The 15,641-nt window shown below is 38.7% G+C and overlaps 2 protein-coding genes across 3 annotated transcripts in view; both read left to right on the forward strand.

The window, feature by feature from the left end:
- Nucleotides 1–1,977, forward strand: part of LOC107091977 (ubiquitin carboxyl-terminal hydrolase CYLD-like) — a 23,165-nt gene extending 21,188 nt beyond the window's left edge. For both annotated transcript variants that reach the window (XM_015386239.1, XM_015386238.1), the window contains 4 exons: nt 564–672; nt 800–918; nt 1,007–1,214; nt 1,307–1,977. In XM_015386239.1, the coding sequence (XP_015241725.1) occupies nt 564–672; nt 800–918; nt 1,007–1,214; nt 1,307–1,491 (621 nt within the window). In that variant the 3' untranslated portion in view covers nt 1,492–1,977. The remainder of the gene's footprint in view (nt 1–563; nt 673–799; nt 919–1,006; nt 1,215–1,306) is intronic.
- A 757-nt stretch (nt 1,978–2,734) lies between these two features.
- emc4 (ER membrane protein complex subunit 4) lies at nt 2,735–14,751 on the forward strand. The gene is made up of 6 exons (XM_015386241.1): nt 2,735–2,872; nt 4,025–4,187; nt 8,697–8,811; nt 10,108–10,261; nt 10,354–10,514; nt 14,058–14,751. The coding sequence occupies exons 2-6, from the start codon at nt 4,087–4,089 to the stop codon at nt 14,091–14,093; spliced, it is 567 nt and encodes a 188-aa protein (XP_015241727.1). The 5' UTR covers nt 2,735–2,872; nt 4,025–4,086; the 3' UTR covers nt 14,094–14,751.
- Nucleotides 14,752–15,641: the final 890 nt, after the last annotated feature.

Here is a 15,641-nt window from a genome sequence, read left to right on the forward strand (position 1 = left end):
TTTTTGGACAGTGGGAGGAAGCTAGGGTACCCAGAGAGAACCCACACATTTACAGGGAGAACATGCAAACTCCATGCAGAAAGAACCCAGGAATCGAACCCAGGACCTTCTTGCTGCAAGCCAACATTGTTACCCACTTCCCCTCCATGTAACTCTGCATAGAATATCAGGGGTTTCTAGATAAAGCTAAATGATCTGACCTGATGGTTGAATAACCAAATTAATTGATTACATACAAGAAACATATGCATTGTGTTTTTCATCCTTCAATTATTGGGGATGAAAGTTTTTAAAAGTTTTTATTGAAAAGTTGGTTTATTTTTATTATAATTTGATTAATTAATTACGAACCCTGCAATCAACAATAATTATTTTAGATTTCGAGAGGACTTCACCATTGAAAGTCGATTCAAAAATGTGATAACATCCCACCACTAGTTTTCACTAGAGACCCGGCCTAATCTATCATTCCTCTGGCTTCTCTCAGGGAATCAGCTTTCATGATGAACATCAGGGTTCAGTTCTCTGTTTAGAAAAAAAAAGTGTCTTTATTTTCCCACCAGGCTCCCTCCTGTCTGCTCCTGCTGATGCCTCGCTTTGGGAAGGACTTTAAAATGTTTGACGCCATCTTGCCCACCCTCAGCCTGGACATCACTGACTTGCTGGATGACAGTAAGATCCTCCACATCCTTTTTTTATGTTTCTATAGTACCTTTTATCAGGGTCTGTTTGCTCTGATCACATTTCTTTATTATTGTTATTTCTGCCTGAAGTTGAATATGTTTCCTACTGTGTGTAGCTCTGAGACAGTGCAGTATCTGCCAGGCTGTAGCTGAGTGGGAATGTTCGCAGTGTTACGGAGACCTGGAGATCACTCCTGGACGTCTAAAGCAATACTGCCAGACCTGTAAAACACAGGTATCCCTTTGTTTCCCGGAAAGTTTGTTAAAATCCTGACAATAAGAAGGGATGTTGAGTTGTTTTTTTTTTAACATCGCTTTACCAGGTTCACAGTCACAGGAATCGAGCTTCCCACAAGCCAGAGAAGATCAACGTTCCTCAGGGGTCGTGGTCGGGGCCTCTGCATTACGCTCGCCAGCGAATGTCTCTGTTTGCAGTGACGTGCATCGAAACCAGCCACTATGTGAGCTTCGTTAAGCACGGACCCCAGGCCTCCGACTGGCTGTTCTTCGACAGCATGGCAGACCGAGACGGTACGATGTTTCTCTTTTAGAAAAAGTTTTTTTTTTTTTTATATAAGTCAAACACAAAAGCCTCACGTTTGTTTGTTCGCTCCTCACCCCAGGTGGCGAGAACGGCTTCAACATCCCCCGAGTGAAAGCGTGTCCTGAGGTGGGCCGCTACCTGGGTCTGTCGGAGGAGGAGCTAAGCAGGGTGGACGCCTCCTCTGTGAAGGAGTCGGTGCGCCGACTGCTCTGCGACTCCTACATGTGCCTGTACCACAGCCCAGAGCTCAGCCTCTACAAGTGATGTGAAGAAAAACAAAACATGTGAAGAAAAGAAATAACTGAAACTGTATATTAACTGTATTTTTTTTTTAAACTACTGCACTCAAAAGGTATCATGTAGCAGATAAACCGGCCTTAATCTTCCATTAACAGCATTGACATATCTCATATTATGGGAACAGAATGTTTTTTTGTTTTTTTTTGCCTAATGAACAAATATGCAGAGGCTGAGCCTAAACCACTCGGGCCTTAAATCTGTGTTTAAATTGGGCCTTAAAATGTGCACATGCTGTACAGAACCACTGTGCCTCTCATACGTGACTTTTGTATACTTACCGATACAGTTTGCACTGCTTTATTTGCTTGTCACCAAGTCTGTATATATTGTCTTTAAATGAATTCTTAGATGCACATACATGTTTAACCTTAATTTGTTATGGAATGTTTAAATATTGCTGCCACATAAAATATGGGACTTGTTTAAAATAATAAAAGCTTTAGATCTGGTCTGTTTTGGCTGCATCTCTCACAAAACATTGTTTGTTGTGTCAGCTAATACATGGAACAGTATGACAAAAAGTGGACCTGCAAATAATGTGACTTTTGCATTAAAATGTAAAGCTAGGAAAAGAGAGCATAAATCCGTGAAGAGATACGTGGAAACCTTGCTGGAATCCACAAATCAGACCTTTGAAGAAGATTGGTGAGGAGACAATCATTATTTGAAAGAAATAAAGTACTATGCATGTTTGAAACGTCATGTGAAGCACAAAACAAACACTGCACATTAGCCTGAACACATCATTCCAACACTAAAACACGGTGTTGGCATCACCATGCTGTGGGAATTCAAACTTCAAGTAAACATAAAGCTACTAAATTTTTGAATAGATGAAACCATCTCGATATAAGGCATTTGTTGAAAAAATTTTGATAAAGTGAAAACAATAGATTAAAAGACTCTTTAATTAAATCAAATTGTATATTTAAGTATACTTGAATTCAAATATGATTCAAAAAATAGAATATGCAGGACCTAAAAATTATTTCTGTTGCCCAACCTATATCAATAAAGTGATGTATATTAAAATAATATTGTAACAACCTGTTTTTAAGTCTCAAATGAAAGGTTTTAAAACAAAAAAAGTGCTATTTCTGTCTTTGAAAGTGGCGCAAGTGACCTTTCCAATATGGCGGTATCTTTGACGTACTGACTACTGGCTGTGCGACGTCAACGTCCACCCACGTTTCTAAGCGTAACTGCGCCATCATTGCGGGCCTGGGTTGAAGTCAGCGAGTGTTGGTCGGTAGAACAAGCTGTTCTCGGCTCTCTAAACGGCCCAATTTCTTTCTAAAATACCAACTTTAAACGACAGCAGCGCTGGTTTAGATGTCTTTGTAAGGTAAGCTAACTTTTAGCATTGCGTTTAGCTTTTACTGCTCGACGTTAGCCGGTAGCTACACCCCTGTCAGCGCTGCGTCGCGCTGCTTCTTCTGCGGAGCTGCCGCTGTGTATGTTAGAAAAACTTAAAACAACACATTTCTGTAATACCTCTTTAAATATTACTGATTGTTATTGGAATAGCTACTGTTAATGTAGTATTTTGTCCTGTCATCGGTGTATCTTATGGCAGAAAGCTCTGGGAAAGCTACTGTTCACTAAATCCGCCATGTTTTTTTTTCTTCTGTACAAAATCGTAAAGTTTCAAAGTAGATTTTGGATTTCCTTTTGATAAAAAATATTTTTTTATAAGTTCTGGTTATTATTTATCTAATTGTAAAGTAAAATTCGTAGTTTCCCCTGCCGTTTATACCTTGATATTTCTTCAGGTGCAATTTTGACCAGACATATATTTAATAAATGTTGTCATTGTCCTTTAATGGAATGTTAATTTTCTGCAGTTTCTAAAAGTATTAATACCTCATGGACCTTTTTCATAACCAGCCACAGTCTTCACTGTTTCACAACAACAGAATTGCATAACAGTGTTGCATGAAAATTAGATTATTTTAAGCATTTATATTTAATCCTATTGACTCAATATCCTGAAGTGCAAACCTTTGCTTTTCAATTGTAACTCTTTTGGTGAAGATCTGAAGCAGCTTTTCCCATCCAGCGATGTTCTTTTCATAACTCAATAATGGTTTGATCAGTGCTCTGAAATGTTCCTTTATCACTAGGATGCTGCTTGTTCAATAACAAACCAGTGTGTACACTGATATTCACACACAGGTGGATTTTATTCCTGAATTTGATCAATTCTCATGTTATTCGGTTGCACTACTGCGTTGTATTGAGGGGCTTATTAAAATCCACACAAAACCTCTTTATTTTACTTGTGTAAAAATGTGTCTTCCCACTTGTGCTATACTGTTTGTTTGTTCATCTTGTGCTATAGAAGCTAAATCTACTCCAGTTTATGGTGAGCTGCCAAAATGGAAGTGATTTAAAGACGCAGTAACTCATCATCTGCTAATATTTTATGAGATGCTACTTTTTAAGGATCAGATCTTTGAAAACTGTCACAATGACTAAATGTTATCTATATTTTCAGGTTTCGTGCAGGTGCACACACTCTTTCTCTATCTCTGAGGACCAGTGGTGAAGTTTGTTGCCATGGCGTCGCCAGGGGGACAAGGAGGAGCTCTGTCCACCAGGGGAGGCAGCGGAGCCCGGAGAATGAAGTGGGCCCTGGAGCTCAGTGTTGGAAACACCAGGTAGACTCACCAATCTGAAGCAGAGCAGAGCTTCCAGCTTCTGATTGATTCAATTACAATATTACCTGCAGCCTGGACTTTTTGGTTCACGTTCTATTAATAATACTTTATTTGTTGCCTGTATTCAAAAAGACTCCTAAGACTTTAAGTATCTCTGTTAATGACATAAATTTAGGAAATATCTCTTAACTTTACCTCAGTGACATGGCATATTGAAATATTTTGTGTCCTAACGTGACAAAATGGTAGGAATGTTGACTTTTAGTGAGACTGAAGTAGTCTGAACAGAGAGGGGACGATCCGCCACCTATATAGAAAAATAGATAAGCATAAACTTGTTAATATATAGACGCATTACACTCTGTCATCTCCATCAGGAGAACATGAATAGCTTCAGGGTCCAAATTGGTTTAAGATGAACCTCTAGTAATGTAAGGATAAATAACTATTTGGGAAAATATACAAGTACTATAAAGACTATAATGATACCGATTAATGTCATTATTATTTACACACTGTAAGATGCTCTCAGTCAATATTTCAAAATAATTGGAAAAAGTTGCAGAAAGAAGATGCAATACTATCATATTACTCTTTTCTTATAGCATACAAAGTAGAAAGGTGTAAAAGGGGGTCAGGTTTGCTATATTGTACATGATGATGTCAGCATCCATGACCTACAAGGGGCTTCTGGAAATCTGTCTCTGCTGTGCTGCCATCTCTCTGGACAGCTCTTCTTATGGTGTCTTCACACTAAACGCGTTTTGGGCATGAAAATGGCGTCCAGGCGATCTGGATGCTCCGACTGTTGAGCTGCTCTGTCCTTTCATCGTCATCTAGAGAACAGCTTGGATTTTTTGCTTTGATAAGCTGAATAAAAGCAGTTTTAAAGAGAGAAAGTACAACTCAAAATGTCATCGGTGTGGTCAATTCATCAGGATTATGATCCTTTCTCGTCTTAGGCTACCAGCTTAGGCTACCAGAGTCTAAAATGGAATATTTTTTGCTGAAAGGTTTGACATATTTAGTTAGACGTATAGTGGAGGATGTTATTATTCTGGGTGGATCATCATAATAAGTGGTCTTCCTAATTGTCAATCATTCTGATGATAGGTTTACGTGAGGCTGTCCTACATGCTTACTGGAGGTGAGTCTGACATAGTGGAAAAATTGCAGATCTTCTTTTGGAAAGTAAGCTTGTATGAGTGATGCAAATAGCCTCTTTTAAACAGAGCGTGCACGAGGAGAAATTGGCTCCTGCATGCACTTGCACATGTTTAATAGGCGTTCCCTCTCAGGAGCGGTTACATGTGCATTTGAGAAAATCCTCCACTATAGCTTTAATTTCGCTATTTATAAACTGTTTTGCCATAGTTCAGAAAGAAGATATTTTAGTAGAGAAATAATGGTCAGAGAGGGCTCTTTTCTTTGTTGGAGAAAAAAAAAACGTCGTCCTTTTTGGGTAAAACCAGTTGATTTTTAGGACCTTTTACATATAGATACATTTTCTTAGCTGAATGTTCTGCAGAAGCAGAAAGAAGCAGACGACCCTAGATGATGCTCAAAATGTGTTTGTTACTCTGCAGGCTGGTGGATAACAGCAAGAAAAGGGTGAAAAAAAATCTGCATTGATCAGCTTTCATTCAATGCTTCAAAGTCTGCCTCTTTGCACCATCATCTTAATGCATTTCCCTTTCATTACTCCGCTGTTCTCGCCCCAGAGCTGAGGAGAAAGAGCTGCTGCTCCTCTCTTCACTGCCTTTTTTCTTTTCCATCTCTTTTTCTCCAGGTTGGATTGATAATTTTTGCTAAATACCTTAAACAATCAGGCAACGTGCCGAGAGGTGGGAGTCCACATTAAAACCAAATAATAGAGGTATGAAAAAGAGCAGCATGGCGAGTAAATGTGACAGTAAGCACATGGAAATGAAGATTAGTTTGTTAATAAGGTGTTCAAACATTTTCATGCTGTGTAAAACAAACTAGTCCTATTTTTTCATCAGGAGACACATTTTTTAGTCCATGTATAAATTTTAAAATAAGTTAATTTCTTTTAGGGCTGGGCGACAAAATCTTATCTCTGATTTCAATTTTTTTTCTACCAAATCCGATAATTTCTGTCGTAATAAAAAGAAACAGATGACTTGCATTACTTTGAAAAACCAGCTTTAATTCAAATCACCCTCTCTTAAATCAGATGAATGTAAAGGATAACAAAAATCAAGCTGTGTAAAAGAATTATGTTGAATAAACAATGGAAACATAACACTAAACACAGTAAACTCCAGATTTTAATTCAATCTGGCCTGCAGGAGCTAATAGGTTTTTTTTGTGTGCTTTTTTTATGGAGTTGCAGTAGGTATAGCCTCTTAGTGAGGACACTCTGGGTAAAAACCTTCTGCAGAGGATACTCACTGTTGTTTATTAAAGTTATTAACTTCACAAAGAATTCTTCTTTGTGAAATAATTTCCAGAGGTTCTAGAGGAGTTCTAAGAACAAAGCCGGACATCTTTATTACATGGTTTCCACAGGTTATTAAAAGTCATTAAATTATTATTCTTTAAATTAAGGCCTAATTGGCATTAAAATTCATTAAATGTGATTATCGTGGCATAAATGCCTTAAAATGCCATTTTTTTTATACGTCATATATATTATATCACAATATATTTGCGCAGAACTGCTTCTGGTTGATCGTAAAACCGTATGTTCGGAAAAGAGGCTCCAGGCGGAAAAAAAGCTACAGAATGGGGGAAAATGCAAATTTCAACAAAAAGTAGCTGGAAAGCGATGGACGGTAAATGACTGCGGCCTGTCAACCGTAAAGATGACAAAGCATTTTGCTGTGTTATTTATATACATGAGAGTCATGCGTACTCTTCGATGGCATTAAAATTATTTCTAAGAGAATTAAAAAGCATTAAATTATAGTTACTCATTCCTGAATAAACACTTTATTAGCTTATTAAGCCATTAGCTCTAACACTGTTACCGCAGCAGGGGATGGAAGAAGAGATCAAACTCTCCACAGCAGATTTCTAGCAGATATGTAGCATCTTGCTGCAGTCACTGAAGGACTTAAGCTTCCTCAGGAAGTAAAATCTGCTCTGTCCCTTCTTGTAGACGGCTTCACAGTTGCATCTCTAGTCTGTTTTCCAGATGAACACCAAGGTATTTATGCTCCTCAACTACCTCCACTTCTTCTCCCATGATGCTAATAGGTTTCAACGTGTTCCTGTTTCTTCTCAAATCTACAATCCTCTCCCTTGTTTTGTTGACATTCAGGATCAGATTATTTTTTTCCACACCATATCACAAAGCTTTTTGATGAATCAAATGATTGCAGAGTCATCTGAGTATTCCTGCAGATGACAGGACTCTGGTACTGGAAGTCAGCGGCTTACAGAAAACCTTCCTAAAATCATAAATATTTAGAAATAGAATATTTGATTATCAATATCATAAAAATCTTCCCCGACCCTAATTCCTTTCCATTGATAACTTTAAGCACATATGTGTAGTTTTTTTTTTAATTTCTTTTATTTTTTTGTTTTGTGAATCAACCAATTACATCTCTCAGAAGACAGTGTTGCCCATAGCAACGGGGTAAACCACACCTCCTCCCTAAGATGGGAATACCTGTCAGAGAGCGGCTCCACACCTCTTTAGCTAAAACTATTCTGCATGATACTCCGGTCCTCTTGGTGGCAGTGATGTGCCGGTTTTCTAATAGTTATTTCAAAGATAACAACATATTATCTTCATAGTTTTTAACATATTTCTTTCAGTCTTCTATGCAAAACTGAAAAATGCTGTTAAAAACATTTACATATAGATATTGAACACATTTAAACATATTTGTGATGTTAATTTATAACTGGCTGGAAAAGAGATGGAAAGGGGCCCCAGAACAACTGTGTTGTGCGTAATCAGTTAGTTGCATTAAATCATTTTATATTTCTTCATTTCTCATGTTTTTTATGTTTATTCTGGTGCTTTCAACCGATTATATAATCAGCAGTGTTTTGGTCATCTTTCTGAATAACTTACTGAGTGGACAGTGAGGTGGATAGCAGAGCATGGCAGCATAAAGCCAGTATGTGCTGCATGACCAGCCGCCTCCTAATATCATCTAATATAGATGGATGCTTAGATCCATTTAATGCAGAGGCTGTCAGTAGATCAGCCTGGTCCTCAGGTTTTAATCTAATGGTAGCTGAAGTGTCCAATGTTGTGAAGCAGTTTATTAAACCTGATTGTTGCTCTGGGAGGTCCTATAGCAGCATTTACCAACCCTGAAGTAGTGGTTTGGACCTTTAAATAATCTAGCTGTATATCTGTGGCTAAGGTGGTTTTCAGTGTCTGAACTGGTGCCGAATATATATCGGTAGAAGCCTGTAACTTCCTTCCATCTTTTCTTCCAAAGAATTGCTTTCTGTTCAATGATGCTAATCTGAATGTTCCAGAAATGGTTTGATCAGTAGCTAAACTGCTGCCGCTGTCTGCAGGAGTCGCGGTGACCGACAAGGCGGTCAGGGAGATGTCGTTTACCCCATCGGCTACTCAGAGAAACCCGTTCCTGACACCAGCATCCAGGAGACCGACAAGAACCTGGTGGAGAAGGTGAGGGAAGATTTTTAAATCTTTTTTTTTTGGTTTTTGATTAAAGTTGCTTTGGATAAAAGACATCAGGGGTGAGGATGGAATTTAAACCTTTCAAACAGTTTGTGCAAATTAATCTTCCCAAAAAGGTTGAATTGACAAAACTTAGAAGTAAAAAAAAAACCTTGAGCAGGTAACCGTATTCTGAAGATAAAATGCTTTGATATGCACTTAAAATAAGATATGTTTTTTTTCTTATTTTAAGCATAAATCATCTTATTCCATTGGAATTGCTCTCATTAGCTTGTTCAAACAAAGAGGATATTTTCTTTTAGAACTAGGTGTTTATTAAGTTTGACAACTATGACAAATTGTACACCTTGTAAAAAACTTGTGAAAAACCAAAAAAACAGTTGTTTTTTGGTTTTTTGCGGCACTAGTGGCTGTTTTTTGGACAGTAGGCTGACAGGAAAGGGGTTTAAGAGGGAGGGGGAGAGACATGCGGCAAAGGACAACAGGTCGGATTCTAATCTGGGTCTACTGCGCCAAGGACTAAAGGGTTGGTTATCCTCCTGCAGCAGTGTGTCTCAGTGAGCTGGACGCGGACATTTTTGATTTATGCCCAATATTGAAGCGTGGTCTGTGCTATGTTATTCCACGCCACAACGCAAGCGGGACGATCGGGAACTAGCTGTGGGTCTAGATACGGCCGAGGTGGTGAGGAAGTGGGGGCAAGTTTGTGCAACAACGGAGGGACGTGAGGGCCAAAAAGAGCGGGGATCCAGGTGGAAAAAGGTTCCCAGCGTTCTTGCGCACCTCTTTTCTAGCTGGTCCATCTTCACGGGTCATTTTCCACAATGGCGGTCTTACAAACAAAACTAAACAAACAAAATAAGGTACCAAACAGGAAGTCTCTGCATTCAGTGTGACACCTACGCAGATGAGCTAGTTTCAAAGTATAAATCAGCCTTAAGGCCTCCATTCATGGGTCGTGTATGCTAACCACTGCGCGACCAAAGCACGCCAGAGAAATACAGTTTTCTCCAACCTTAATGGAGGTAGAGGGAGTCATTATTTTATCTAAATAGGATGCAATTGCCATAAGCATGGCTAGCTTTGAGCCTTCATGTTATCTGTTGAAATCCTTGCTCTCTACCTGCTACCTCTGACTCCTGCTGTCATTTTAAATGTCTCACCCTTGAAACTGATCCAGGATCAGATTGTGTCCAGCCAGCAGCTAACCTCTTAGTGCATCTCTAACTGATATGTTGATGTAAGCAGCCGGTCTTTATGTTCTTTCTTCTTCTTGTGTCGCAGCGCTGCTGGGATGTGGCCCTCGGGCCCCTAAAGCAGATCCCCATGAACCTGTTCATCATGTACATGTCTGGAAACACCATCTCCATCTTCCCCATCATGATGGTCTGCATGATGGCCTGGAGGCCCATTCAGGCTCTCATGTCCATGTCTGCCAGTAAGTATTAATGCTCTTCCTGTTTCACTCTGACCCGCTGACATCATCAGACGCTTTGTGCCATCAAACCTCGTCTCGTTCTCGTCTCCCAGCCTTCAAGCTGTTGGAGAGCTCCAGTCAGCAGTGGCTACAGGGCCTGGTCTACCTGATCGGGAACCTCCTGGGAGCAGCGTTGGCCATATATAAGTGCCAGTCCATGGGGCTGCTTCCAACACACTCGTCTGATTGGCTGGCTTTCATAGAGCCGCCGCAGGTAATGTCATAAACACACAGCAGCAACGGCTCACACTTAAATATCTTAATAAGGAAATCATCTAATATTGAAAATAGTCATTTTGTTATTTAGATGTGGCATGGAAGGCATCCCGATAGAACCGAACAATGGTCATTTATTAATCAATTTCTTTATTGTCAACCACAATTTCAGTATTAGTACAAACCGTTCATCACATACATGATGATTTACTGAGGCCATGCGTCCCGCAGAACGCTGCCTTTGGCGTGTTCTTATGGCGGCCAAGGGCCCCACCGTGAGGCTGCCTTTAACTCTATGGAAAGATAGGAGCCACATTGGGGAGGGAGAGGGGAAAAAACATATTTCACATTTTATCCTTGACAGGATACAGTTTGAGATATCAAACAAAAAGTCCTCAGCACAACAAAAGCATATTTAACACGAGACAAACATTTCGACAGAAGGAAAACATCTAGCGACAAACCACATAAATCTGCTACATTTTTAATCAAAGCATCTTTGATCAGCAGGTCAGATGATCTGATGGGTTCTTTCTCTTCAAATTATTAAATAGTTCATCTATACAGAAAGCATTCACACCACTTATTCACACCGCCATTAGCTAACAAAGAAACCAAACGACCCCCATTCCTAAAGGGTGGACCCATTCGTCAGGATCAGTTTGCATGTTTTCTAAGCCAAAACAAGGCTTTGTTTTTGGTCCACTCTATAAAACCTCAAACTCAACGCTATTTGACATTTGAATTGAAAAAGCAAAACATTTTCAAACTGGGAAAGAAAGTACAGTGGATTGTTTTTAACTTTTATGGAATGCATTTAGCTGGTAGAGCAGAGGTCTGGACCCAACCTGATTTAAAACATTTATAAATTACCGCATGTTGTCTGACGACAGTGTTTAACTTTACTTGCGCCGCTTCTCCTATTAATACAGTAAAGCTCTTCAGAGCGTCCGGCACCAGGCTGCACGTGATACAAATTATCCAATGAGCTGCTGTCAGTCTGGGTTGCTGCTGCTGCTTCTTTTAGACACAGCAGGTAAACCTGTGGCAAGCTGGGCGATGGGAAAGAAGGAGAAGATGATGAGAAAAAGAGAGCAGAGAAAGTGTGGACTGCTGGAAGAACTGCTGTGAACTGCTGACAGAAAAGAGAAATGGTGCTCAAAGATGACCCTGCACATTTAGAGGATGTTTGGCTCAACCTGCTGCTGTGAAGCAGGATTCTACACCATGAACGGAATCAAAAATAAATATGGAGAACCTTGATAGTATTAATCAGATACTCAAATTAAACCAGATGAAACCAAAACTTTTCCAATTGAGGAGTTCTGGATGGAGAATATTGACGAATGAAAAGGATTTGTTTTATCTCAAATCCAAATGTTCATATATTATTTTACAATTTTGGTATAATTACTGCTCTTAGTAGGTTGCTCTATCAGCTAAAGTTTTATCGTCTCTACATCTCAGTTAATGTTTCATCATTTACTAACTTAATCGATGATTATTTCAATAATCGGTTCATCCGATTAATTGTTTCTACTCTAGTTTGTTTTGTTAGCGGGTTAAAGTCGTCTGTTTGGACCATCGGTCTCATTTTAAACTAAATTATCTTAAATTCTACACATGTTTGTGTGCAAGATTTTAAAAAGATTTAAACGCCATCCATTCAAATTTTAAACTCCACATATAGCATTGAGGACCTAACCAGCATAAGTAAACAGACAGCTGTGATGATGATGATGATGATGATGATGATGATGATGATGATGATGATGATGATGATGATGATGATGATGATGATGGGTATGGCTTCTATCAGGGGCAGATTCAGCATTAGTAAAGAACATTTTGTCGTGTCGGTGACCCTGCATTCCTAGTCTGAAAATGAAGCTGCATCTTCTTCCTATTTGGCACCCAGTCAACAAGAGCAATGAGGGTCAAAGATGAAAGTGAATGTTCTGCATTCATTCTGTCAGCAGATGCCTGTGAAAACATCTGGTTTTACTGGTTTCTTTAGGAACTGGTTTGGTTGAAACTGCAGATGACTGAAAGATGTCGTAGCTCTGCTGTCACTGTACTTTCTCTCAATCATCAGCAGCTTTTAATTCTTTGTTTCCGGGTTTTAACTTGTTTGCTTCACAGAACAGAACAGGTTTGTCCTAATCTGGTATGCTGGTCCAATCTCAGTCCCGTTTGTTTCAAACGTACGTTTCCTGGTTATTTCCTCTCCAGTTATGAGGCATCAGGACCTGTTTTAACCGTGCCAGCCTCACGTGAGCAGCACACTCATAGCCGCCGTACTTTGTAGGGTTAGGGACTGAGTAAATGAATGTTAATTTGTTATGAAATGAACAGTGTTGGACTAGTTACTTAAAAAGTAACTAGTAATGTTAGTAGTTCTCCAAGACAGTAACTGAGTCAGTAACTTGGTTACTGCTCAGGGAAGGTAACTCACTACCAGCAACAGTAACTGCAGTTACTTTTTATGATCTAAAGTGTCAAAGGATTCAGAAACTTTCCTTTTATTGGGATTTTAAATAGAAATAGAGCAGGGGCCACAAACGCAGGGCCCACAGGCACCAAGGGGCCCCCTAGGACCACATAGGGGGCCTTCAGCATCTTCTGAAAACAGATCAACTCACCAGTGGAAATTTCAGTTTAATCCATTTCTGTTCTATTTTTAATCCTTTTCAGAACATCATATTGATCACGTAGAGCGTTTATAGAGATTTTAAAATGACAACATCCAAAACAAAATTGGAAAGATGTAATAAAAATGAGTTTATTCTGCGTAAAGATTAGATTAACTTTTCCAGCTCATACTTCAGTATTGGCGGCCATGAAGCAGCCCTCAGCCTTAAAACAGTTGGTTTCCGCTGAACTAGAGGATCATTTATGGATTATCGATTGATTGACTTTATTGATCTCACAGCGGAGAAATGCACTCATTACATCAGCTCAAATAGTCAAAGAAGAAGAATGCACCAAAGGACGGATAGATACAGTATAGACAGTGCGTCTCATTATACTGGGTTATTGCACAGCGTGTTTACATGGGTATATATAAGGTGTTTGTTATTAACTGATTTATTAATTAAAAGGTCCAAACATCTGAAAACACTGAAAAACTAATCTGCATTATTTTTGTGGTGGTTTGACAAGTGAGTTGCATTATAATTCTGTAGATGTGATCATGTTTCTTTATTATAATAAAAGTAAACTAGATGTTTTGGTTTTTATTATTTGGAAAAGGTGTGGAATAACGCAAATTAATTTATTTGAATAATGACTCAATTTATATTGTTTAATTATTTTATGTCTGAATTAAATGATTTATTTTAGCATGTCATAATTAAATAACACATCTAACAGTTTAATTGTCTATTAAATAAATAAATGCTGCATATTTATTTGTTTTTAATATTTTATTCTGTCCCCTTTACCCTTCCACCCTACTGGCCCATGGTTTGCTTTGCCCCTGTTCTTAGACTGACTATTTGGGTCATTTTCACCTCCTAACGTGTGTGTTTCTTTTAAACAGAGGATGGAGATCATGGGTGGAGGGATGGTGCTGTGAGGGGAGAGGTCACATGCTCCACATGCTCCATCCTTCTTATCGCCACGCCACCAGGCATCCCTTCACAGCCGAACACAAAAAACCGGACTTTCAGCCATTTCCAGATCCAGACTGGACCGTCTCAGTCCAAGCAACAGCAGCGAGGTGCAGGAGGATCTCAGTCCAACATCAGGGATGCATCCCGGCTCTTTCTGGCTTTGTTGCTGAAGCATTTCTTTGGTCTTCCTCTGGCGATTAGCATCTTTTGTTTTTATTTCTCATGATAGTCTGAAGACGAGGCTGCCCAGTTTCTGTCCAGGTAGTCGCCTCCTCAGTAGGTTGTTAGTGGGGGTGATTTATAGCTCCCAGCTCAGAAACCATTGGTCACACCTTTAATCCAATAGTTTAGTCCGTTTGATTCCTGACCATGTAGGGAAGAGTCTCCTAAATGCTTAGCTTTTATCGTCATTCAGTTTAAACACATTTTGTTGTATCTTCAGCCTGAGGTGGTTTTTGTTTCCACTTCCTGCCCTGCATCATTAACTCAGTTTTAATTTATAGCTCTGTGTAATTTATGCTGATTTGCTATGAAAATGTTCTATAAATAAATCCTTATTGCTTGAATTCAAATGTTTCCAACGATGTCAATAAAGATACCTTTTTATTAGGTTAGTTAGCATTGATGGTTTTTATTTCATTATGTTTTTATTTCACTGGAGCATAACTACAATAAATAAATAGGTTTATACAGGGTGTACCTGTTTCTCACTAAATTATGCCACTGAAATTTTAATTTCTTTACAAAATGTATAACGGTTACTCTATTTCACTTCAATATGACAAATTCAATTCAGCAAATGGAAAATAAGAATCTAACCTAAACATAAAGTCTAGGTTGATGTCTGATGCTTTTTTGATTAAAAACATGCCTGTTCTAAGACAAGTTACTCATGATGGGTACAGTAGCCAAAAAAATGTTACTCAGGTACTTATTATTATTTTTTTTTAAATAAAAAGTAGAATGCAATAAAACTACTCCCAAAAACAGATTTCTTAAGTTAAAAGTAACTGTAACTAGTTCCTACCACCTCCATTATAGAGACTTGGAACTAAAGGTTTTTACCATTGTTTATTGTTTATTTATTTGGATCCCCATTAGCTGTCAGTAATTTGACAGCTATTCTTCCTGGGGTCCCTGAAGTCATACTATCTGTAGCCTGATGATTCTCTCTATTTTCCTTTAATGTTTACATGCTGATGGAAAAAGAGGGTTTGGTTCCTTTTTGCTTTTGGCTTTTACTGGCATGGATGACATCTCAGATGAGGAAAACCAGAGCCATGGAGATGGGATAAATATGAAAACTAACCAATGTACAAAAGCTAATTTAGAAGGATATAAGCTGTAAACCTGCTGCTGTGTTTAGGATAGAAATAGACTGGAAAAATGTTACGGTCGTTACTCACACAATTTATTTTTTCACTGAAGTGTGAGTAGAACCTATCTAGTATATATATATATATATATATATATATATATATATATATATATATATATATATATATATATAT

The sequence above is a fragment of the Cyprinodon variegatus genome, unplaced genomic scaffold, assembly GCF_000732505.1.
Source record: "Cyprinodon variegatus isolate N-32 unplaced genomic scaffold, C_variegatus-1.0 Scaffold361, whole genome shotgun sequence".
In the NCBI taxonomy this organism is placed as follows: Eukaryota; Metazoa; Chordata; class Actinopteri; order Cyprinodontiformes; family Cyprinodontidae; genus Cyprinodon; species Cyprinodon variegatus.